The sequence below is a fragment of the Thalia democratica genome, chromosome 1 (assembly GCF_965202585.1).
Source record: "Thalia democratica chromosome 1, ktThaDemo2.hap1.1, whole genome shotgun sequence".
NCBI classification, from domain to species: Eukaryota; Metazoa; Chordata; class Thaliacea; order Salpida; family Salpidae; genus Thalia; species Thalia democratica.
In genome coordinates this window covers 60057013-60083801 of record NC_139165.1, presented here as the reverse complement: position 1 = coordinate 60083801, position 26789 = coordinate 60057013, and the positions used below count along the sequence as shown (strand labels likewise).

Below are 26789 nucleotides of genomic sequence, written 5' to 3'. Positions count from 1 at the left end.
ATCTAGTATATAAATTTTTTTTTAAATAATTATATTGGACTTATGTTTTCTAACACTGAATTTGTCTTTAGATTAGTTGGAACATTGTAGTACTGATCAAACTTTGTCATTATATTTCTAGTATGTACAAGTAATTTAACATATGAAAAGTTCATTTATATTATAAATTAAGAAATAACTTATGACCTATAAATTAACAGTGTAAAAGTGTGAACATCTTTTATTTTTATAAGTCTTTCATTAAAAACTGTTAATAGAATTATTAAAATTTTTATAACAGTGGGTAATGTTAGTTAATAAGCCTGAAACATTATGCAGTCAATTTGCATTCAAAGATGTCCAATACGACATTTGTGTGAAAACAACTAAGGAAAATAAGCTTATTGTTAGTGTTGTTGACAGTATAAATGAAGATAAATGGGAATCTTCTTTTACTAAAAGTTGTAAGTATAACTATTATTTAAAAAAATTATATTAAACATAAGAAAATAACAATTATACTAATGCTACACACTCAGACTAATTTGAAATAAATCTTAAACTAAATCAGACTTGTTTAAAATTTTTGATAAACTCAGCCTTGTTTGATTTTTTTTGCAAAACTCAGGCTACTTAAAATTTTTTCTAAATCTCATTTTCCTCAGGCTGTTTTTGATCTCAAATCTTTTTTTAATCTTAAAAAATTTGCTTTTTTAAAGTAGGTTTTTTATTATTTTGATATTTTTAGGTATTTTTAGATTTTTGACTATTTTTTTCCAAAACTCAGACCAACTCCAATAGTTTGATGTGACTATGTTTAGTTTGTAGCTTTTGGTCACTAACAAAATGGGGACTATAGGAGTAAGAATGTGCTTGTCTTGATACTTGACAGTTGCTGAAAGCCTGACAATCTGTTGTCCAATACTAGAAAATAGTTTTTAGCAAACTGGAAAAATCTGCAAATATCTTTTCAAAAGGTCTTGTAGGATGATCAGGTAACTGTGATAACAATTGTTGAAAAGGAAAGGTGTAGTTGCTGTTTTGACACTTTTCCCAAGTTGATATCATATCCAGTGTACATAATTGCTAAAACAAACCTGGAATCTTGGAAAAACCTGGAATTTGACAATTTAGGCTAAAAAAACCTCGAGTTTGAGAAGTTTTGAAAACAACTTAAAATTTTGAACTTAAATCATTAAAAAGCCTGGAATTTTAAATAATTTTTACATGTTAAGTAGCAAAATTTTGATTTGACACAAAAAACTTATCATTTAGATAATTTTTTTTTTGTCGTCACCAAATTTTTTATTTATTATAAAACACATTTAAATAAGTTTTAAGATACTTTTCAATATCATTATACTGATTAACACAGTTTCTTACCTTAAACTTATTTTAAACTAAAAATACAACCTAAATGTGTAACTTTAAAATACTGGAAGAAATTTTGAAAACCTAAAAAAAGCTTGCCAAAAACATTTGGCAACCCTGGCTATTACAATTGCAGTGTATCTGCATAAAAAGTAGCCCAAGCCTTGCTTTGACCAGTCAGGTCTTAGACATGTCAGTTTCCCAAGGTCAAAATTTTGTACAACGCTTCTTATTAAAACAATAATCATTTCCTTATATGTAACATACTGTAAAATGTAAGTTATTTACTTTAATAACTCGTATAGTTATTACATAATTACACCTACACAAAGGACCATTATTAAATAAAAACAAAAAGTCTAACTATATGATACTTTATGTTATCGTTTTTAAACTAGGCATAACAAATTGAGTTTATAGTAGTATATTATGAAGAACCATGCAAAGTGTAAAAATATGAAGACTTTACTTTAAATGCAGTTAAAATGGAATTAAAATCTTTAACAAATAAATTTTATCTTAGTAACAGATGTTTTAGGAAGTGTTTAGTCTAAAATGAGAATTAACTAATATAATTTTAAATCATAAAACACTTATAAGAAAATAACATTGTTTAAAAAAGAACTTTACAATAAATTAAAAAAACTATATAAATGTAAATCTTTGAAACTACATATTGACAGTGGATCTGGCTGCAGGACTGTTGTGTCTCCAATTTCCCTCTGCTCTCTGCGGCTGATTTATATAGCTCTATCTTAAAAATCTACTAAAATTGTGCAGACAACTTGCTTTCTGGTTGACTGATTTAATGTTGTTCAATATTCAACCAAATAGAAGGGCAAGTAAAACTGGTATCCCATTACAATTCAATAAATGCTTGGTTCAAATTTTCAGTCATTTATAAATTTTCATTTTTGACTGAGAAAGTCTCTAAAAGATGTCACAACTTCACAGAGTTGGACATAGATTGAGACTTGATTAAAAGTCCAAACCAACATTTATGACAAACGTTAGAGTTAGGAATTTCCAAATGGAGTCCAAGTACTTTGGCAAAGGCTCTTTGTGTTCATTTGAAATTCTGAATTCTGCAAGATCAACTGACTTCTGGCAGAACAGTAACTTCTTTGGATTGAAAGTTATACCTGCTTTTCAAACTTTTGTCAAGAAATCTATTGTTTGCTCCTAGTGACACTATAATTCAGAGTTATAAATCTATTTTTTACAATTTGATCTTATTTTGTTAAGTATTAACTAAGCTAAAAGCTGCTTTTTCAGATTTGAACAATTCAAAGTAGTTTTTGAGATATCGCCAGTCAAAGTCAGACTACATTTGGTTCCTTATGTGATGAGCAAACTAAAAGACAAGAAAAGACTATATCACTAAAAATCTATCTCCTACGTTTTTTTTTGGGATAATTGTCTTTAACTTTTAGGAAATATTCCTTGCATTATTTAAAAAATTATGTTGTGACAAAATTTCAAATTAATAAATTTTATGGCAAAAAAACAAAAAAAAAACATTTTTTTGGTTTAATTTGTGTTATAAAGTTATATTAAAAATAATTTTTTAAATTTTGTTTTAACATAATTTTTTAAATATTGCAAGGATCATTTCCTAAAAGTTTAAGTTAATTATCTCAAAAAATGTATTTAAAATTAAAGTAAATTTCTATATAAACTATTTTTTATATATTTTTTTCCTTAAATCATAAGTAAGAAATTTGTGCTAAAGATTATGTGACCTGCTTAAAGTTTCTGGAATAGTCCTATTGTACTTTAAAATTTGTAAAAAAATGCAGGGAGTGAGACTTTTTGAAGCTAAATAAGAAAGTAATCACAAAAATTTAAATTATGTAATGCATTGCTGCAGCTTTACAGCAAGGTATTAATATACATTTAGTAATATTCTTTACCATGTCAAAAGGAAGGTCCATGATGTAAGAAAGATCTTTGGTGGTACTTAAAATTTTAAGACTCTGTAGAACTGAGTTTTTCAATTAGAACAAATAATTGTCATAAAGTTAAGTACATTAAGTGCTATAAAGTTTTTGTTTTTATTATATTCCAACAAACTTTTTCCATTAAGATCTTTTATGACAAACTAAAGTTTTTAATACTATATATTTTCCACCAAGTTGTAAAATTCTAACTAACCTACATTTTGATTAAATTTAGTGAACTATGTTTTAGAAATAAAAGTTAGCATTATTAAAAGTATTTGGATGATTTATAAATTTTAAATATATATATTATATAGAATATTATAATAACTTAAAAAAATATTTAAATACTTTTTAGATATAGAAGAACTTACTAGAAAAACTGGAAATTTTAAGCATTTTTCTATATTTTTATCAATGTTGGAAACTGCACTGAAAAAAGTGAGTAATGATTTTTAATTTAATATTATATATGGTTGCTGTTTTTAAGTAATAAATCCAGGAAGTTTGACTTTTATCAAAGTTATCAATAAAAGTCATGAGATATAGGTATTTTTGATGTAATGGTCTGTAAGTTTTTATTTCTGGTTGAATTGTTTTTTTTCTTCAGTATAAAAAGTTGCGTTACAGCAAAAATTTATAAAATTAAAAAAATGATCATAGTCTAGAAAAGATACACTATAAATTATTTTAAAATAACGTTTTAAACTTAATAAAAAAACGATTTTTTTTTATTCAAGTTACTTAAATTTTTTTAGTGGTCAGGATCTTTTAGTGGTCACAAACAATTTTTAAGACTTCAATGAACATAGAAAATATTATTTATGTATAGGTAGAGTTAAGAATCACTGAAATCCATGATTGGAATTTTATAGTACAGTGGATAAAGCAGGGTATATAATACTTTTTAGAAAAATCATGGAACATTCTAAAATTTTGATTTACATTTTGAAAATTTCTTGAAATAGTTTGATCTTTGAGTTTCAGCTGCCTACTATTGTTCATGTTTATAGGTAAAAGAGAGTAAGATTTAGATTTTTTAATACATACTTATGTAACTTTAAAAAAATTATGATGTCATAAGAGAAAAAGACAGCTGAAGTCCAAATTGAAACACCCTCAGCATTGTGTTCATTAGTAAATTAATGGCGTTTAGATAAAGAATCTGTGTATATTATTATTTCAGAATATTAATTTTTTAGTTCTAAACTGAACAATAAACTTAAAGAGACAAGATTTTTAAAAATTTCAGTTTGTTTAAAAAGTATATAAGTTTTTTAAGCAAAAACACAATAATCTAAGTAAAAAACTGAAAGAAGCTGATCGTGGAAAGCTAAGTCTTTCCAATAAATTTGATCCGGATTCGGCCATATCTGGATCTTATTTAAAATTTATGATTCTACTGGATCCAAATTTAGGATACGGCAAGATCCAAATCTATTTTTTAAATTAGGATCTGGTAGATAACTACTAAAGTGTTTTAACTACAATATATATTTTTTAGTTTCGATTCAGTTTGATTAACAGGGTTGCCACAAGGTGAGGAAAAGTCAGGAAAAACTAAAAAAATGACAAAAGTCAAGAAAAGTCAGTAGAAAATGGGGGTTTTTGAAAAAAAGTCAGGAAAAGTCAGGAAATTTGACAAAGTTAAAAAAAAGTCAGATTTTTTTAGTTTAAATTTACAAATTTCTTTAAATTCCAAAGCCTGTAAATGGTAAAAATTTAATTAAAAATCCTTTAAAGTCAGACTAAAATTGCAAAATTTTCCTAGAAATTTACAAAATTGTTTAATTTCCAATGCTTTCATCTGATATAAATTAATAAAATATCTTTTATAAAACTGCAAAATTTTTCTATTAACATATTGAACAACTACCCTACTTGAACAAGCAGTTTTTATAAGTTTTTTAGTATTGATGATCTGTTGCAAGGTCACTTCCATAGTGAAACTGCAATATATACATAAAGATTTATCTGGAATAATTTTGGAATCCAAGTGTTTTTTGTTTAAGTAAATAATTGAGTTATATAATGTAGTTAGTTTAGTATTTTATGTAACAAGTTGATGTGTATACTTAACCTCTATAGAGTTTTATCTAAGTTGTTTAAATTTTTGAAATAAGTTATAAGAGAGAGGGGACTAGATGAAAGAAATAATATCTTCATCAGATGAATAGGTTGAAGTGCTAATAAACAAACAGAGAAAATAAATTTAATTACATATAAAAAAAAACTGTGTTTGATTAAGTTCTTTATTGTTTTAAGGTTTTAATTGTAAAAGTTTGTTATTGTTTTAAGATTTTAGTTGTAAAAGTTCGATATTAATTTAAGGTTTTTATAGTAAAAGTTCCTTATATGTCGTTTCGTTTATTTAGTTACATTTATGTTATGAAATGCTAAAAAATTGTGTCTTTTTTCAGACAAGCTGTGTTTGTAAGGTATAATACAAGTATTTTGCTGATAGAGCTGTTTATTGCAAATACATCAATCATACACATATGGTTTAAGTGATGTAATGGAAGTTTGATGATTGAATACTGCGAAAAAACTATTGTTTTAACCTGTATTAAAATTAGGTTGAATGCTTTTTATAGTTTCAAGTATTAGATTATGTACTTGAGAATAAGTTTTAATTAAGAGTTTGATTTAGAAAAGTCAAGAAAATTTTAGTAAAAAGTCAGGAAATTTTTCTCAGCTTGATCTGTGGCAACCATGAATTAAGTAAGATACAATTATTGATAAACTTAACTTAAAAGTAAGCAAATAAATAATGATAAAATATTTTTTTTTTATAAGTTATGCACTGAAAAAAAGTTGGCCAAAAGCGCTTTTATATTTTCTTTACATTTGAGTCAAGAAAATTAGTTAAAACAACTGTTTAAACCTAACACAGGAGTGATAATTAAGCTTGCTTAAAGTAAGCAAACTATAATTTTTTTAATTTAAAAAATAAAAACGAAGTATCTTAGATTTATTAGATAAGAAGAGTTAAGCAAACTATAATTTTTAATTTATTATATGAATTTGTCTAAGATATACAAACAGCATGAAATTTTGACTAGAGTATTTTATACATTAAATATTTTGCTGAGAAATAATAAGAAAATATTAAATATTTAGGTTTACTAACTATTTGTAATATATTTTGAACTAGTGTTTAAGATTTAGTTTTATGCAAACTATTTGAACATCTTTTATTACTTCAGTCTTCTCATTCCGTTACACTTGACCTATTAACATTCAGTGATTTGCAAGATTTGAGGAGTAAAAAGTTTACTGATAAAAAGGTTCTTAAAGCATCAAAACAGCAAGAAAAAAGAAGATATCTAATACTTGTATATTCTGTTGAATTTGATAGGTTTGTAGCGTTTTTATTAAAAGGTTTTCAGGTCGTAATAATTATTTACACAGCGATGTAGTTACTTGATTAGTGCTTTATGCCTAAAATACTTGTTAAGTAAAGCTTTTCAAAAAGTATAATTGAAAGCTTCGTATATTTAAAAGCCATAATATGCTGAAAAATTAAATATAAAAAAAAACTAGGAACTTAAAATTTCACACGAATTTATTCTTTGTATGTAGACCATTTAAAAAAATATTTGTTGAATATTAGTGGCTGCTCGTTTGTTTTGTTTGTTTATGTGGACACTATTTTCTAAATAAATTTCAAAGTGACCTTATTTATTCGTATTTTTTTATTTATTATATATAACTCTATAATGCGCCTAACATGGCTATTTTGGCTTATTTTATTAAGTCTTATAAATACTTTTGAATTGAATAAACAGAACCTATAAGACGTCTTTTTTATGTAACCACTACCATGGTGACAATTAATTTATAGGTAAAGCTACTTTTTTTATCGTGTGAATTGTCTTCATCTTAAGAGTAGAAATGTACACTTTTTTCGTATCATTTAGAATTTTATTTATTATAAAACTCATTCAGACTAGCATTTTAGTACGTTTTCAATATTTTTATACTATACAGCATCATCTTTATACGTACATACAGGTTAGCCAAAAAAAAACCTGGAATTTGAAAATTTAGGCTAAAAAACCTGGAATTTTTAATAACTGTTAAATGTGAAGTAGTAAAATTTGTATTTGACACAAAAATATATTGTGTAGATAAAAAAAATTTGTCATCATCAAAAATATTTTTTATTAACCCATTTAAAGAAGCTTTTAGATATCTTTTCAATGTCGTTATACTATTTAACACATTTTTTTACCTTAAACTTAATTGCAAACTAAAAATAGACCCTTAAAATGTGTAATATTAAAATCCTGGAAGAAATTTTAAAAACTTTAAGAAAATTTGTCAAAAACATTTGACAACCCTGTACATAGCTAAAAACTTTGCTTACATTCTCAGAAATTTTCTTAATAAACATAACCAAAGTAAACTAATTCTAAATAAAAAAGAAACTCCTGAGGGCAAACTATTTTTAATGCTTGCTATTATACTATTTTTCCATATATAAGCTACTTAGATAACCAAGAGTACTCTAAGAAGTGGATTTTGACTTTTTTTTCTGGAGTAAAAAGTCAAACTTAGTGTTATAAAAAGTTAAATTAGGCCAGGTTTCTTCTTTCAGGGTTGCCAAAAAATTTACTCTGGAAAAGCCTGGAATTTGACTTAAAAGAAAAAAGAATCCTCGAGTTTGATAAATTTGTAGTAAAACCTGATTTTTGAACAAAATCTAAATTTAAAAAAAATCTTAAAAAATATGGATTTTTAAACAAATTTTACATGTAAAACGATGAAATTAGATTAGGTGCAAAAAATATATACACACTGAGTTTTTTTTCGTATCATTTGGAATTTTATTTATTATAAAACTCATTCAGACTAGCATTTTAGTATGTTTTCAATATTTTTATACTATTAAGACAGTTTTTACTTATGTTTAATTTATACTAAAAACAGACAAAAAAGCTTGTACTTTAAAATCTTTGAAAAAATTCAGAAAACCTGAAAATAGTTTTCAAAAAAACCTTCTAGCAACCCTTTCCTTTTTAAAACTTGTTTTGTTTTATTTCTGTTTTAAGTATTCCAGAAGTAATGTAAGTTTTATTGCGTCCAGTTTTTACTAATTTTCAGTTTAAAGTTAGTTAAAATTGTTCATAGTTTTTTTTTAAGTAACACAGAAGTACTAAACAAATATACCTGGAATACTTTGTTATCACTTATACTTATACCATTTTCTTAAATATATTATAATGTTTATTGGAAAACAAGATAAGTTGTATACAACTTCAAATTTTAGAACATTTTATTTTTATAAATTACATATTTCTAAGAATCACATGGTCATACAGCTCAAATTGCCACCAAGAAACCTCATGATTTTTCCCAGACTAGAGCACATAAATAGGAATGCTAAAATTCTTATTGAGAAATTTCTGACTGGTTGAAAAAAATTTTTATTTGGATTTTGCCTGCGATTTTTAAAATTTTATTCAAGTTTTTTCTGAAAACATAACAATTCTCTAGAATAAAGTTCTCAAAATTAAGTTTTTATATAATTTTTCTTATTTTATTATAGACGCAATATAATTTTTTTAGAAAAAAAAGATTAAACTGTACTTATGAATAATTGTTTAGGTATTTTTGTCTAGCTTTTGCAAGCTATTAGAAAAAAAGAGAAGAATTACCAGTAATTTTCAAGCTGAAAAATAGAAAAAAAAACCACATTTAAAGAGTTTTAAAATACTTCAAGCATTTGAGAATTGCTATGTTTTCAGAAAAAACTTGAATAAAATTTTAAAAATTGCACGCAAAATCCAAATAAAAAATATTTGCCACCAGTCAGAACTTTATAACTAGGCATTTTTAGCATCCCTATTTTTGTGTTCTAGCCTAGGAAAAAATCATGAGGTTTCTTAGTGGCAATTTGAGCTGTATGACCATTAATTCTTAGAAAAATTTGTAATGTATAGAAATTAAAATGTTCTAAAATTTGAAATTGTATACAACTTATCTTATTTTCCAATAAACTTTATAAAAAACATAACTTAGTTTTAAAAAGAAGAACTCTAGCTTTACACAACTTTTAATAACATTTAGTTTCATTTTCTAATCTAAAAAAAAAAATTCCGCTTGACCTCTTTTTTCATCCCACTGTGGAGAAAAAAAAGGTCTTTGAATTTTTTAAAACTCTAAAGTGGTATGAAGAAGAAACTCTGGTGAAATGCTTTACCATATGCCTGTTAAAAATCTTAATACTGCTTAGCTGGTAAAAAAAATGTCCATTGTTGATATAATGCCTCTGATTTAACATTAGATGGATTATAATTAGAAGTTAACTGTTGGACACAAACATCCAAAAAATTTAGTGAGTTAATATTTTTTTGTCTTTCTTAAACCAAAAGTTTTTGTAATGAGTGTTTAATTATTTATTATGTATTCTTTTTTAAACAATTTGAACAAAACTTTACTAAAGTTGAAGAACACAAAAACTCGTTAAACTTTTTGATGTTTTGATTAAGCTACTGCAGACACCTTTTATAAACTGTAAAGCAGAAGTTACTAGTGTTAGTAGGCATAAAAAAGAATTTTATCAGTCATTGTTCTCCCTGCCGCCTTAAAGACGATTAAAAAACACTTCAAAACACTTTCGTTTCTCTGGATTATCAAGGTACACTAATATCGAAACTTATTACAAGAGCAAGAAATTCAACAGCGTTAACAAAGATTTGCCCTCAGAAGTTTGCAGTTAATCTGATTTTTTTTTAATTTTAATAAAGTTTCTTGAGATATTTACTAGGAAAAATTTGTTGGAATTAAGTCAGGTTTTTGACTATGGATTTTGACAAGATGCTTTTTACAGATTTTAAAAATTCAAAATATTTTTTGAGAAATAGCTGGTCAAAGTCGGAGGCAACAATAGGATCCATATGGGAGGGGCATCATTTAGTCAATTCCTCTTCTTTTCAGCGTAATTTTGAGTTTTCGACCAAATATTCTTTAATGAAAGTGTTTCATACTTAAAAAAGAGCTAAAATTTCTTTATAGAAAACAGAACTCCCCCCCCTCCCCGCCCTTATGCCCTTAAGCCCTTAAGATCGATTCTGTGCAATAATCGTCACTTAAAAAAAGTCCACTAAGACGCTTCTCCCACCAAAGCAAAAAAGTAATATCGTCTATAAATTAAGCTGTAATTTGGTATTTAAAATATTTGCAATGTTTCCTATTATTTTAACTGGTTTTCATAATGTTATATATATATAATTCTATTATAATATGTTTAATTGTACAGTTTTTTATTTTTATAACTTAATCATAGTAATGATAAAAAAAAGTTTTCAGTTTTTTTATGTTTGTAAATCACATTTTGTTTTATAAATTGAAATTTATCTTTTTCAGAATTTTTTACTAACACAAACATACTTGTTATTTTTTATCATATAATTTATTTGGAATTAAATACTATGACTACTTTTATAAGAAATTTCAATGAAAAACCTGGGTAATAAACGTTATGAGTTAGTACAGTAGTCACTTACTGTTTTTTCATTCATTATAAACACAATGCTTCTTTCTTTTTTATTTTAGTTGGATATGTTTTGCAAGTATCTGATATCCATGTTTTTAAATTTTTTATTAAAATACAAAGTGCTTATTAGTATAAATAGTAATTTAAACTTCTTTATTAAGAATTTAATAGTAAATTAAACTTCTTTATTAAGAATTTAGTATTTTTTGTCTGTAGTCTTCATACACTATAGAAAACTTATGCCTACAATTTAACTTATTTTTAAGTAATGTAAAAATTGTTTATGTCAATATATTAGTTTTTAAGGAAGTTATGTCAAGTTTAGTTTTATGTCTTCGAAATGCTCATCAAACTAAACCTATAGAATACATTACCCTCTGCCGCTACAACATATGGAAAAGCCAAGCGCTGCTCAACTTCAAAAAACTGTTAACAGGCTAAATAAAGAACTGTCTATTTTAAAGAGTAAAACAACAAATCAGAAGTTTATTGATGCACATGAAAAGCTGAGAATGAAGTAAATAGTTTAGAACTAGTATTAAAATAGCTAAAAGTTTCAAAAGTAAAATAACTATTTTGAGTAGCTTCATTATAATATTTTATATAACATATTAATTTAGGTATTTCAATTTAAATAAGTTGAAAAAAATATCTACTTTTTTTACACAACAGTTGTTGGTCAAACTCAGTAAAATTTAATCACTTTGAGAATAAAACTAGTATAGTTTTGAAAACGTTTGTGAAATAAAATACTAAGAAATGATTAACCTCTACATACTTAGTTGTAAATGGTATATAAATACGTTTAAAAACCTTCCTATAATAGTACTAATAACTTTAATTTTTTATTGATGAGTTTGTAAAGTCTATTTGGTTGAATAACACCTGTATTATTTAGACATTTAAGTTTTTAAACTAAAATTAGTTTAAAAACTTTGACTTTATAGATTACTTGTTTTTATTCAAGTTAAAGTTATCTTAATGACATTTTTAATATGCAAAATACATCTATTGATCCTTTAAAACAAGTAAACCATGTTGTAAGTGAAAATAACTTCTTAAGTAGAGGTCTAACTTTATTTTACAAAAATTAAAATTAACACTTATTTCAAACATTAAAGTATATACTATAAGATATCTTTTATAGAACAGAAAAATTTCAATTAACTTTTGAGTTATAACAAATTTTGTGAAAAAATTCCGACACAATCGTATGAAATCAAAGACTTTCAAGGCCGATTTTCTCAGAACTTTGAAAAAATTACTAAAAAATTATCTTCTTCAATTTTGATAGCAATTAAGTTCAAATTTTCAGGAAGTGTAGTTTTCAATATTACAAACAACTTGTAGGAAGCGGATTTTTGAAAAAGGTCAAAAAAAAAGTTTGTGAAAAAAAATGTTTGTTTATTTTTTATTAAAACTTTTTTTTTACAAAAATTAGAAAATATGTTTTCTGCGAGTTGTTTAAAATTTTGTTAAAGATCATTCTAAAAAAATTCTTAAACAATTGTTCCAAAACTGAAGTAGAATATAGATTTTTAGTGAAACAGTCTATTTTTGCCCTTTTAGTTTAGGCCTCCCATAAAGAACCTATTAAACGGTCTAACTTTGATCGCTCATATCTTAAAGTTACTTTGAATTTTAACAATCGGTAGACAGTAACAAGTAGCTTATCTAATTATGTAAAAAATAAGACTAAATTAAAAAAAAAGTGTTTATCTCCCTATGCTCTTAATACGTTTAGTTTTATAAGAAATGCACGACCTGTAAAATACGACATTCAAAATGTTACTATATATCAGCTACAAAACGTACATCCCCCATCTCATTGTAAACAAAATAAATCTGTTAAAATTATTTAAAAGTATAATACTAACTATTATTAATAATACTATTAAAATTAAAAATTAAAATATTCTATACTAAAGTGCTATAAACAATATTTGAATTGCAACTAAATAAAAAAAAAGTTGTAAGTGAACCTACAAAACTTAGAAAAGTTAAACTCGGAAAGTATACAAGTGCTTAACATAATTAAATTTTTATTTGAACTGTATAACAACAAAAAGGAGTCTAAAAACTTGTTTTATTTTTACTCAGCGCTTCACACTTAAGCATTCAAGACATATAAATGTTAAAAAAAAAAACCCATTTAATTCATCTTTCATTCCTTAAACCTCAAAAGTTCCTTTGAATTTTTATCAGCGGTAAAAAATTTCTCATAGCTGTACAAAATAAGATCAAATATATCAAAGAATAAGTATTGTAAAAACTGTTTTTATTACGTTTTTCGACGAACTTACTTCGCTAGGATCTGTATTAACAAGCTATTAGCTTGAAATTTTGAATATTTATAGTTATATATATGCAAACCAGGTTTTTTGCTTTACTGAGTAGCAACCGTGTTTCGATAAAACAGGCCTTTGAATTATGAGTATTTAAAAATTACAATTATGTTTTGTTGCAGTATGTTACAATAGCCATCACATAAAATATTGTTATTTAATTAATTTATGTTATGCAATTCAGCCAACGTTAGTATGTAATTTTTTCAGAAGAACGACTTCATCTCAAATTAGTTGCTATTTACCCAAGTAACTATTGTGCTATGTATAACTACAATCGACAAATTAAAAATTTTTAAAAATCTTGGTGTTTACATTATTATAAATTAGTTTGCTGGTTGTTTAGAGTTGTTTTTACAGTTACGAAGCATACACACCACACATACAATACACATTAAACCTATATCCAACAAAGTAACTAAATCTAAATTTAAAAAAATGTATATAAGGGGCTAGACTAGTGATTGTATACTAAATAAACAAATATTATATGCTCTAAACCAGGGTTATAAATTTAAGATATTGTGGTAATTCAGAGGGAATAACTATTTAAATATTTTTTTGAAGTTTTAGGTGCGATTTTGAAGTTTTAGGCAGTCATAGAACTTTAATTTAAGCTAGCAACTTTTATGGTTTAGCTTGCTTTTTAATTTTCAACATAACTCCCAAATTTGGCGATATCAAAGTCAATGTTTATTCATGTACAACATTTGTTTTACGTATTAAATTAGAAATAACTATTCAAAAATATAAATTTAAGCGTTTGTTAATAAAAGATCCTAGCGAAACAAGTTCACTGGAATATGTAATAATAACAAATTGCTCAGTATCCTTTTTTTATTACACTACACGTGTTTCTTTGTGTTAACAGATTAACACACTCCAACGGAGCTATGTAAAGAAATGAATACTGTAAGGAAAGAATAGAAGCTAAAGTAGGTGTACATACGTGTCCATTAAAAATAAGAACAATTGGTATAGATTTTTATAGGTTAATGGCTAACAATATATAAAATACGTCATGTTAATTCCGACTGTTATAAAACTATATAATATTTGTAATTATTAAGTCTAAATTAAATAAATTGCAGTAAATATACAAAACAAAATAACGAATCATAATATAAACTACTTACATGAAATCAAGAAAGTACTAATTTTAAATATTTACTGGTTACTAATCATTCAAAAACAAAGATCTAATAATTACGTCACAATATTAAGCTGTTATATATAAACATTAGAACAAGCTAGTTAACTTATACTACAAAGTTAGATAATTTATTCTTTATGTTTCAAAAAAGTAATAGAGCGCTTTGATAAAAAAAGGTAGTATGTAATCTATTATGATTAAAAAAGTAAAACAACAATCATTAATTATTGAATTAATAAGTTCTTATATCTTTTCTTACAGTATTTATTTTTTACAGAGCTCCGTTGAGGTGTTTTAATCCGTTAACACACATAAACATGTGTTAGTGTAATAAAAAAAGGATACTGTATAATTTGTTATTAAATTAGAAATATCTATTTAAATAATTAAAAAAGTTATAGTGCACTATAATAATTTTTTGCTGCCTAAATGTTTTAAGATATGAAGAAATTAAGCACCTTAATATTTCAAACTAATAAAGATAAATTCACTCTGCTACAATGGAATACTAAAATGCTTAATTAAGTGTAGAAAGCTATCTGCTTTGTTAGTATTTCCAAAATGCTTCTAGTAAACAAATAAATTATTTATTTAAGTTAATATATATTTATAATATAAAAAACAACTAATTTTCAAATCGTTTACTTAGTTTCGATGCTTTATGCATCTCCTCAGAACGAAATAAAGAACAAAGTAAGATTTTTAAAGAATGACACAAAAAAAAACACACTGCAGGGTTGCCACTCGGTCAGGAAAAGTCCGGAAAAATTAAAAAAAAATGACAAAAGTCAGGGAAAAGTAGGGGGTTTTGAAAAAAAGTCAGGAAATTTGATAAAATTTAAAAAAAAGTCAGATTTTGTTAGTTTAAATTAAAAAAATTCCTTGTTTTCCAAAGCCTTTAAATGGTAAAAATTAATTAAAAGTCCTTTAAAAACAGAAAAAAATCCCAAAATATTCCTAGAAATTTACAAAACTATTTAATTTTATAGTCCAATGCCTCATCTGGTATAAATTAGTAAAATATCCTTTATAAAACTGCAAAAATTTTCTATTAACATATTTAACAAGTACCCTACTTGAACAAGAAGATTTTGTAAGCTTTTAAGTATTGATGATCTGTAGCAAGGACACTTCCATAGTGAAACTGTGATATATACACAAAAGTTTATCTAGCATAATTTTAGAATCAAAGTTTTTTTTTGTTTAAGTAAATAATTGAGTTCTTTATAACTAAGCAGTTAGTTTAGTATTTTATGTAACAAGTTAATGTGTATACTTAACCTCGTTATAATTTTTTCAAAATTGTTTAAGTTTATAAAATAAGTTATAAGAAAGGTATATGCCAAAATTAAATTTCCTTATTATTTGTATTTTTTGTAGAGTAACTTAAGTTTATAAAGTAAATAAGAGTATATTTATTTGTTAAAAATTTTATACTAAATGATAAGAGGAAATATTTTATACAACAGATATATAGTTCACTTTTTATGTCTTTTTTATAGTTACTTAAGTATATTCTTTTTAATTTATTTTTAATTTAAGAATTTCATATTAAATAGTTTGGGTAGTATTTCATTAAACTAACTAAACAATTTATATAAGTAAAATAAGTTTTAAGTTTTTTATTGTTTAAAGGTTTTAATTGTAAAAGTTCGTTATTGTTTTAAGATTTTAGTTGTGAAAGCTCCTTATTGATATAAGGTTTTAATTGTAGAAGTTCCTTGTATATGTCATTTTGTTTATTTAGATACATTTATGCTAGGAAATTCTAAAAAAATGTGTTCTTTATTGTTTTAAGATTTAAGTTGTGAAAGTTCGTTATTAATTCAAGGTTTTAATTGTAAAAGTTCCTTATATGTTGTTTGTTTATCTAGATACATTTATGCTAGGAAATGCTAAAACATTGTGTCTTTTTCCAGACAAGCTGTGTTTATAAGGTAATATTACAAGTATTTTGCTGATAGAGCTGTTTATTACAAACATCTATCATACACAGATGGTTCAAGTGATGTACTGGAAGTTTGATGATAGAATTCAGCAAAAAACTGTTGTTTTTAACCTGTATTAAAACTAGATTGAAAGCTTTATATAGTTTCGAGTGTTAGATTATGTATTTTATAATAAGTTTAATTTAAGAGTTTGATTTAGAAAAGTCAGGAAAATTTTGGTAAAAAGTCAGGAAAAGTCAGGAAATTTTTCTCAGCTTAGTCAGTGGCAACCATGACATTGTGACGTTTCAACTAAAATAGAATAATTTTAGTTGGCCTATTTTAAAAACAACTTATGTACAAGTTAACTTATTTTTGCTTTGTTTGTTCTTGTTTTTGGATTTATTTTGTTGTTATTTTTTTGTTATTATTTAGTGGTTTTTGTTCTTATGAAATACATGTTTTGATTATGTAGGCAGGGTTGCTGCCTTTCTTTTCTTTTATTTAATGATAAATCTTTTTTAATTTTTTCAATCTCGTATTTTTTAGTTTGTTGGTAAAGCTTGCTTTATGGTTGCTGTATCTGTTTTTAAATGTCGTACTAGTGGAACCTACGTAAAATTTTGTTATATCATCTTTAAGTTAATATATATATATATATATATATTCTTCTCTGAAGCTTTCATTGAAGAAATATGTTTTGTTTGCTTCTTACAGTGATTTAACTGGGAAAAAAAGTGTCTAAATTTTATCAGCTAATGATTTTGATAAGTATAAAAGTTCCTACTTTAGTAAAAGAGACTTGTATTAACTGCATTTTAAGATTTTTTTCTACATGCTATTTAAGTCTAATACATAAGACGAATAGAATATGCAAAATGTTACAACTGACACATGTTTGCTAAAATCAATATTTGCAAGCTAGTTGTTTTAGAACAAACAATGTTGCAAAGATTTATAACACATTATGTACTAAATTTCGGGCTTTAGAATATGTTTGCGAAGTAGATGTGAAAAGTTAAATACATTTAAAAAATTTTTTTCTAGTTTTGTTACTATTTTTTTTAACAACTAGTAAAAGTAGCAGTTTTTAAAAGCACCAGAAAAATTCATTATATATAAGTGCCCCTGCTATCTTATAAATACTATCTTTAAAGGTTAATTTTATGAATAAGAATTTTCAGAGCTTTTTCCAATTTGTAAGTTATATTATTTGTCCACAAACCATTATATGTAATCTTTAGAGATTCGTCTAGACTTAAGATAAAAAATATAATGTATTTAACCGTTTTATTTGACTGTGGTTTAAATAAGAAATATCTCAATTTTTATTTAGAAGAATCATTATTTTATAAAAATAAAAAAAATGCTTAAAACATTCAGCAATTAGTGAGTACCTAATATTTTAAATACTAATTTTAAAAGCATTATAAGAAAAACATAGCTCAAGTATTATTTAAATTATATACTCCTATCGTACACGTGGTTTTGACTCGTAAATACACATATTAAAGAAGACCTACGAGAAAGTCTATAGGAGCAAAAGCCTGGACTTACATATGCCATTGGACAAGCTCAAGTTAACATAATAAGTTGATCGAAGTGGTATGATCAACCCTTTATGTTAACTTGAAACACAAATGTTACAAACTTGATATAATTCTAAAGTAAGTAAAAGGAACGTAGGATGCTCAAAAGAAAAAACTGCTACTAAATTTATAAAAAATCATTTGTATACCTAGTAATAAAAAAAAACTTAAGATAAGTTTGATACTTATAAAATTTATTCACTTCAAATTAGTCTTAATTCATTTTAAAGTTTTGCTACACTTTTTTGTACCATATAAAACACAAATTTTTACGATTATTATGTTAAATGTAATAGAAAAGTAGTAACGAAAATTAACTTTTTCATGGTATCTATATTACTGAGTCTATTTGTTATCAGAAAAATTATAACATATAATTTTTTATGTTGTATTTAATTTTACTATACTGTTGATACTATTTTGTCTTATGTTTTCTTTGCTCTTTTAAAGCTGCAATTTGTTTTAGTTACAGTGATTTGGTTCAAGAAAAAAATAATTTACTCAAAGCTTATAATCTGCTAGTAAACAAAACAAAAATTTCCTCAGTCGAAGCAAAAAATGTAAGTTTAATAAAAAAGATATGACCAAACTTGGTATTTGATATAGTAAGAGTTTTTTAACAAGTTTTCAACTGGTATTTTTTATTCAATTTACAATTTTTCACAGTAAAAACAGTTTTATTCAGCTTACAGGGTTGCCTAAAAACCTTGAAACCTGGAATTTGACAATTTAGGCTAAAAAACCTGGAATTTGAAAAATAGAAAAAAAAAACCGGAAAAACTTTGAATTTTTAACAATTTAACATGTTCAGCAGTAAAATTTCGGTTTGACACAAAAAATCTATCATATAAATAAAATATTTTTGTCATCATCAAAAAGATTTTTGTTAAAAAAACACATTTAAAGTAGCTTTACAGTATCTTTTCAATATTGTTAAACAATTTAACACAGTTTTAACCTTAAACTCAATTTTAAAGTAAAATTAGGCCAAAAAACGTGTACTTTCAAAAACCTGAAAGAAATTCAAAAAACCTGGAAGAAATTTCTCAAAAAAACTTGGCAACACTGTATTTATAATGGTAAAAAAATAAACAGTATTCTTTCTTTATTACAATATACTCGTTTCTGTTAGTTAACGGGTTAACAAACTTCAACGGAGCTCTGTAAAAAAACAAATACTTTAAGGAAAGAATAGAAGTTAAAATAGGTAGGTATATATACAGGGCTGTCAAATAATATGGAATCCTGAAAAAACCGTGAACTTGACAATTTCAGCTAAAAACCTAGAATAACCTGGAATTTTGAGCAAAAATCACTATGAAAACTTAGAATTTTAAACAACTTTTAAATGTTAAGTAGTAAAATTTAGATTTGACTCTAAAAATCTAACGTATAGATAAACATTTTTTGTCATCATCAAAAAATTTTTTTATGATAAAACTCATTTAGAGAAGTTATAAGATATCTTTTCAATGTCGTTATACTACTTAAGACAGTTTTTACCTTAAACTTAATCAAAAAAAATTTGTAACTTAATATCATAAATATGTAATTTTTAAACCTGGACAAAGTTTTGAAAACATAGAGAAAATTTGCCAAAAATATTTGGCAACCCTGTATATAAATGTCTTTATTAAAAATAAAAATAAGTACGATAGATTATGGTAGATCGATGGTTAATAATAGATACAACACATAATTTTAAATTCAACTGTTATAAAACTATACAGTATTTGTAATTATTAAGTCTGAATTAAATAAAGTAAAGTACAAAATAAAATAATAAATCATAATATAAAGCAACTCACATGAAGATCAAGAAATACTGATTCAACATATTTAACCGTTGCTAAACATCCAATAATTACGTCACAATATTACGCTTTTATTAATTAACTTAAAATAAGTTATTTATGTTACAAACAAGAAAATTTATTCTTTATGTTTGGAAAAAAGTAGTCAGAAACTTTAATTTAAAAGAATGTTTTTGCAATTATTTTAAAACTAATAAGTAATCTATTATAAATGAAAGAAGTAAAACAGACATTAATTACTGAAATACAACTTAAAACAAGAAATTAAAATTGAAAAAGAAAGCAAGATAAACTTAAATTGTTATTAAACTTTCAAAGCCCTGACTGATAATTAAATTACAGCACCGTACATAAAAACACCACAAATTAAACTGTATGTACATTACATATTAACTAAGATAATTAATTAGCTTGTTTTTAAAGTTTAAGTTTTAATTTGTTATTTTAAACTGTATCTAACTTAACTTATAATTAATATTTAACCGTTTGAAACATCTTATAAGTATATATTATCCCAAAGTTTCTTTAACTTTGATTACTTTACACTGTTGATTAATTTAGTAATTAATGTTAGTTTTAATTTTTTTCGTCTAAAGTAGATTACTTATTATTTTTAATATAATTACTAAAGATTTCTTTTATATTAAAGTGCCTTACTACTTTTTTCCAACACAAAGAATAAGTTAGTAGTTTGTAGTGTAAAATAAATAACTTGTTTTAAGTTAATATATAAGAGCGTAATATTGTGACGTAGTTGTTGGATGTTTTTTTGAATGTTTAGCAACGGTCCAATCTAATGAATCCGTATTTCTTGAACTTCCATGTGTGTTGCTTTATATTATGATTTGTTATTTTATTTTGTACTTTACTTTATCTAATTTAGACTTTGTAGTTGCAAATATTATATAGTTTTATAGCCGTCAGATTTAACATTATGTATGGTATCTATTGTTAACCATTAATTTACAATAATCTATAGTATTTATTTTTATATTTAATAAACACATATATATGTATATATTTATCTAGTTATATAAAAACTATAATTTATACAGCTGTTTCATACATGAAATATAAATTTTCATGAACTCCTCAGTAAGCTACAGTTTATTACAATAGTAAACAGAAATTTAGATTTTGAAATTTTTTATAATAATTATGACGTAGTAATGATACAGTTTATTGTACAGTTAGCTGAATTTGAAAATAATACGCTGTAGTTGTTAATTTATGCTGTTGTTTTCATGTAAGAAAAAGCTGTATAAATTATAGTTTTTATATAATTAGATAAATATTTAGCTCCAATTTAATTTGTCGAGCACTATCGACCAGAACTTTTTATAAAACCTTTAATATATATGTATATATATGTATACCTACTTTAGCTTCTATTCTTTCCTTACAGTTATTATTTTTTTACAGAGCTCCGTTGAAGTGTGTTAATGCGTTAACACACAGAAACACGTGTTAGTGTATTAAAAATAAAAGATACTGTGTAATTTGTTATTATTATATATTCCAGTGAGCTTGTTTCGCTAAGATTTTTATTAGCAAACGCTAAAATTATTATTTTGAATAGTTTATTTCTATTTATAAATAGAAGTAATAATAAATTATTTCAATAACTATAATAATAACTAATTAAAATAAAACTTTTAGGTAAAACTACTAAAAAAGGTCATTCAGAATTTAGAATACGAATCATTGAAACAAAAGAATAAGTTTCAACGACAGTTATCAAGAAAATGTTTTGAATGTAAAAAACTTGAAACTAAGGTTGAACATTTAATTTCTTCTATAAATTTTTAAAATGTTACTTATCAAATAACTTTTGCTAATAAACGATTCAAACGGAACAAGTTCGTTTGAATCACATAACAATTGTTTGAAATGTACTTGATATACTAAAACTAACGAACAGGGTTGCCACTCGGTCAGGAAAAGTCAGAAAATCAGGAAAAGTCAGGAAAAAAAAAAAAAAAAAAGACAAAAGTCAGGAAAAAATGGGAGGTTTTGAAAAAAGTCATGAAATTTGATAAAATTAAAAAAAAAGTCAAATTTTAATTTAAATTTACAAAATTCCTTCTTTTCCAAAGCCTTCAAATGGTAAAAATTAATTAAAAGTCCATTAAAGTCAGAAAAACATCCAAAATTTCCTAGAAATTTACAAAAAAATTTAATTTTATTTCCAATGCCTTCTTCTGGTATAAATTAGTAAAATATCCTTTATAAAACTGCAAAAATTTTCTATTAACATATTGAACAAGTATCCTATTTGAACAAGCAGATTTTGTAAGCTTTTTAGTATTGATGATCTGTAGCAAGGACACTTCCATAGTGAAACTGATATATACACAAAAGTTTATCTAGCCTAATTTTAGAATCAAGGTTTTAATTGTAAAAGTTCCTTATATGTCGTTTGTTTATCTAGATGCATTTATGCTAGGAAATGCTAAAAAATTGTGTCTTTTTTCAGACAAGCTGTGTTTATAAGGTAAAAATACAAGTATTTTGCTGATAGAGCTGTTTATTACAAACATCAATACACAGATGGTTTAAGTCAGTGCTTCTGAAATGGGGTTCCGCCACGCCTCTCAGGGGTTCCACGAAGCCTTTCGAAATTTAAAAAAGAAATTTGAAAGAAAAAATAAAACATAAATCATAAAACTTCAAAAAAAATGGAACACATAAAATGGAAAACATATATAATTATAGCATCCATTGATCTGCTTAGTGTGTATCTAGCGGTAGGTTCAATTTCTCTGACGAAATTTACAACCACCTTGATCTTTTGTCTATAAAGTTTCAACATTATTTTCCTGAAGATGTTCGCATTCGGAAATTCGCATCGGAAATTTATGCATTTTTAATCCTTTTATGTGTGCTATTGCTTCAAAAGAAGTGAATCTTCTTACAGATACAGAAAACGAGTTGCTGCAACTATCTGAAGATAGCAATTTAAAATTGAGTTTCAAAGGGAAGAAGCTTTTAGATTTTTGGATATGTGCAATTTTAGTGTACCCCGTCTTAGCAAAACGTGCAGTAAAATTTATTATACCATTCACCACCACTTATCTTTGCGAGTCCGGCTTTTCGCATGTAACAAACATTAAAACGAAGCAAAGGAACTGTATGCTGACTCCAACCTTATCTGCCTGTCTCCGTCTCAGTCTATCCAAAATCCAGCCGCGCATTGACATGCTTGTTGCTAAGAGACAAGTTCAAGTTTCGCACTAAATGTTTTTTTATTTATTCTTCATTAGGCATCTTACCCGTTTATTACAGTAACCTGTGAATTCGATTAGGTTCATGTTATTTCGTTATTGTTTTTAGCTCTCTTTTTGTTTTTATTATTCAAGGAAAGATTTTTATGACGTTGCGATTAATCATGTTTGTTTTTGTTTATTTATTATAGAATCATAAAATACCTGTTGCCTCTGGCGCACTTTGAGTTTGACTCGACTTAATACTATTACAATTGGTATGATCAATGATATAATTTTGCTAAAAAACTCGTTTTTCACTGAAATTCTTTGTTTTTTTGCAGGAAATATTATATTAAACATTTTATGTAAAATTAAATTAGGGGTTCCGCGGAAAAGTTGAACTTTCGAAAAGGGTTCCGCCACTAGAAAAAGGTTCAGAAGCACTGGTTTAAGTGATGTACTGGAAGTTTGATGATAGAATTCAGCAAACACTGTTGTTTTTAACCTGTATTAAAATTATATTGAAAGCTTTATATAGTTTCAAGTGTTAAATTATGTATTTTAGAATAAGTTTAATTTAAGAGTTTGATTTAGAATAGTCAGGAAAGTTTTGGTAAAAAGTCAGGAAAAAGTCAGTAAAAGTCGGGAAATTTTTCTCAGCTTGATTAGTGGCAACCATGAACGAAGTTTCTTCTCTTTACTTAAAAATAGCATAGTTCATCGGAGTTCTAAAATATGTAACTACTTCAAAAAAAAGGTTTAAAGTGGTATAAATTTTATCTATAAATTTTTTAAATGTAACTTCTTTAAATATGTGTTAAGATTCGTAATTTCAGTGGTGTAGTAGTAACTACTTTAGGAGTTTTTTAAGCTAGAGATCTCAGATTTTCAGGAAATGTTCCTTAAAAAAGGTAAAACAAATACTTGTAGAGCATAATAAAAAACTATTAGGAAACTTTAAGACAACTTTTTAAAATCAATTTTTGAACTCATTAAAAAAATGGTTAACAGTTAAAAAAAACATTATAGAATTTGTTTATTAGTTTTTAAGTTTTAGACTGAGACAGTTTTAGAACAATTGCTTAAAAACTGATAAAATTGTAGAGGGGAGGTCATTAAATTAAAAAGAAATTTTCTGTGGTTTTAGTTTGCACTTTTGAAAAAAAGTCTTTGAACTCTATAAATCTGGTCTGCTATATCTATCTTTATTTTAAAGAGTTGAAAGCTACTCTTAACTTGATTAATAGTGTACAATATAGACTAGGGGTGGGCAACGTTTTTCAATCAACGGGCCGAATCCGGAAATATTTAGTCTTTTGCGGGCCGGAGCATTTTGAATTAGTTATTTACCGGATGCAGTGTCAGGATCCAGTCGAATAATGACTTTTTGGATCTGAATCCAACTGGATACTAATTTTAAGTCGAGATCCGGATCCGGTCGGATTCTAATTAAAATATAAGTTTTGGATCCAGCCGGGATCTAGTTATATTAAACAGTGAATCACTTTTTTAAATCCTTAAAATTCACAAATCTTTCTCAATTCTGACAACTTAAGATATATATTGAGACATGTCAGATGTTAAACAATGTCTATAAATATAATTAACATTGTAATTGACATATGTACGTATGTAAAATATCGTATTTAAAAAAACACTTTCCTTGGGGTAATTTGACAAAACGATATTCCAAACAAGTTAGAACAACACAAAATATTAGGACAAAATGGTATATTTATTACTACACATTAATTTACAAAGTCATTTTTTAGCATGTTTTTAAAGTCAAATTCTTACAGTTTTGATTTGTAAAAATGTGATGCAAAATTTTATAAAAACTTTGTAATATTGACCCTTCGCGGGCCTGTCACTTCGCTTGCGGGCCGGGTCCGGCCCGCGGGCCGTACGTTGCGCACCCCTAGTATAGACCAAGAAAACTCAAAATTATAACAAAACACATTTCATCATAATCTAAGTACTATCAAGTAAGGCAAAAGTTGTATCTTACCAAATTAAAAGTGAAATAAATTTATATCATTAACGTCTTAAAATATATAAATAGACTTAATAATCGTGTGTAGACTTAAAATTAACTAGATGCTAATACTAAACAAATTAACTGTTTTAATAAAACTTGTTAGATTAAAATCAAACTAAAATAAAGCAGCGATAAAAACTAATAGTAACAAAAATAAAACTACACTTTGTAAAATATTTTAGAAATCAATTACTATAAAATCTCTAGTATAAAATTTAAAAATGTCTAGTCTGATATACGAACTTTTTCTACTCACATAAACTGGGCCTTAATGATTGAATGCATAAGGCTTCCAGATTATGTAGCTGAAAAGAGTTCTCCGCTGAAAAACTTTTATTAAAACTGAGAAGTTCTCTTCTTTATAATTACTCGCACACTCATGATTGTCAAACAAATGTTGTTCAATCGCAGAGAGGTATTTTTTCCGCAGGTTTTTCCAAACGACCATCAAATCAGCTTTTCAACATTTTTGGCACATGCTGATCTATTCTTACGTGAAACCTCTGATACATTTTTCCCACGTAGTCACTCCCGAAATGGCCACTAAGTTTATAGATGTTGTTACTTTTTTCTTTAGTTGGAGAAACATGTTTGTAAATTCAACTTAGAGGTCGATCAGTAAACAAAATTGTTCTTAACCGAACAGAGCTGAGCACCTGGTTTACTTCCTCAGAATTTTTTAGAAAATCTCTTAGAAATATTGACAAGGTACGGAAGTTTTAAGTACACCTTACGCTTTTCAGGGCCGACCTTTTTTTAAGCTGTTGAACTTCTTTCTGTTGTTATAATTTTCAAAACTAAGCTACCAGGATAATCAAAGGGAAGGAAATTATTAGTGTTGTTAAAAAACCTGGAATCCTAGAAAAACTTGGAAATTTTAACAATTTTTTATGTAAAGTAATGAAATTTTGATTTGACACAAAAAGTCTATCATGTAGGTAGTTTATTTTATTATTATTTTTCCTGTGTTATTAAAAAAACATTTAAAGTAGCTTTACAGTTTTTTTCAATGTTTTTATACAATTTCAAACTGTTTTTTACCTTAAACTTAGTTTTATACTAGAAATAGGTCCAAAAACTTGTACTTTTAGACCTAGAAGAAGTTAAGAAAATCTGGAAGAAATTTCTCAAAAACCTTTGGCAGCCCTGGAAATGTTTTGAAGTATCTTCAACTCGCCTTCAAGATATTAAGGAGAACAATTTCTGGTGAAACGTTTCACCATACCCGTTAAAACTCCTAAGTTCTGCTTGACTGGACGAAAAGATGCCGATGGAAAATATAATGCCTCTTAATTTAAATTTTGATGGATTTTAGTTAAAAGTTCCACATTGACTGATCGTTGGACACAAACATCCAAAAATTTAAATTAATTGTTGTGTTCTTCTTTTTTATTATCAACACAGTTCATTAAACTTGTTTAGTTATTTGTAATATAAATAATTTCACATCTTAGTAATTTGTTTAAAAAAAAGGCTCTCGAATTTCTTTTAGATATTTTCAAGCATTTCTACTGACACCTCGCCTTTAAAAGCCAAATGCTTGTAAAAAAAGAAAATCACATTTAATGATATACATACTCAAAAAAAGTTTAAATTTTCAAGCATTTGAACTTACGTTTTGCCACTTTTTATAAAAAAAACTGATTTAGCCTTACGCGCACGAACCCTGTCTTTTTTATATTAAATATAAAGGCATAGGGGGATTCACTTTGATTTGTACAAATTGATCTTATTTTGCAATTTAAGTTTTAATTTTTTTGCCGGTTAAACTACTTTTTCGATTTCTTCTTAAACTAATTTGGTGTTGCCTCACTTGCAGTAGCTTAAATACTATTTATAGCTTTCAACCAAAATTCGTTAGAGCATTTCCTTGCTGTCTGTCCAATAGTTTTTTCTAGCTTTACTAATAGCTTTTTAAATTTATG

At 25.7% G+C, this 26789-nt stretch overlaps 1 protein-coding gene across 1 annotated transcript in view; it reads left to right on the top strand.

Moving 5' to 3' along the window:
* Positions 1-285: 285 nt before the first annotated feature.
* The window catches only part of LOC145843427 (centrosomal protein CCDC61-like), a 48188-nt gene continuing 21684 nt past the window's right edge, over positions 286-26789 (top strand). The window contains exons 1-6 of the mRNA XM_082950909.1: positions 286-443; positions 3649-3731; positions 6497-6648; positions 11156-11308; positions 18273-18366; positions 21280-21396. Of these exons, the coding sequence (XP_082807035.1) occupies positions 287-443; positions 3649-3731; positions 6497-6648; positions 11156-11308; positions 18273-18366; positions 21280-21396 (756 nt within the window). The 5' untranslated portion in view covers position 286. The remainder of the gene's footprint in view (positions 444-3648; positions 3732-6496; positions 6649-11155; positions 11309-18272; positions 18367-21279; positions 21397-26789) is intronic.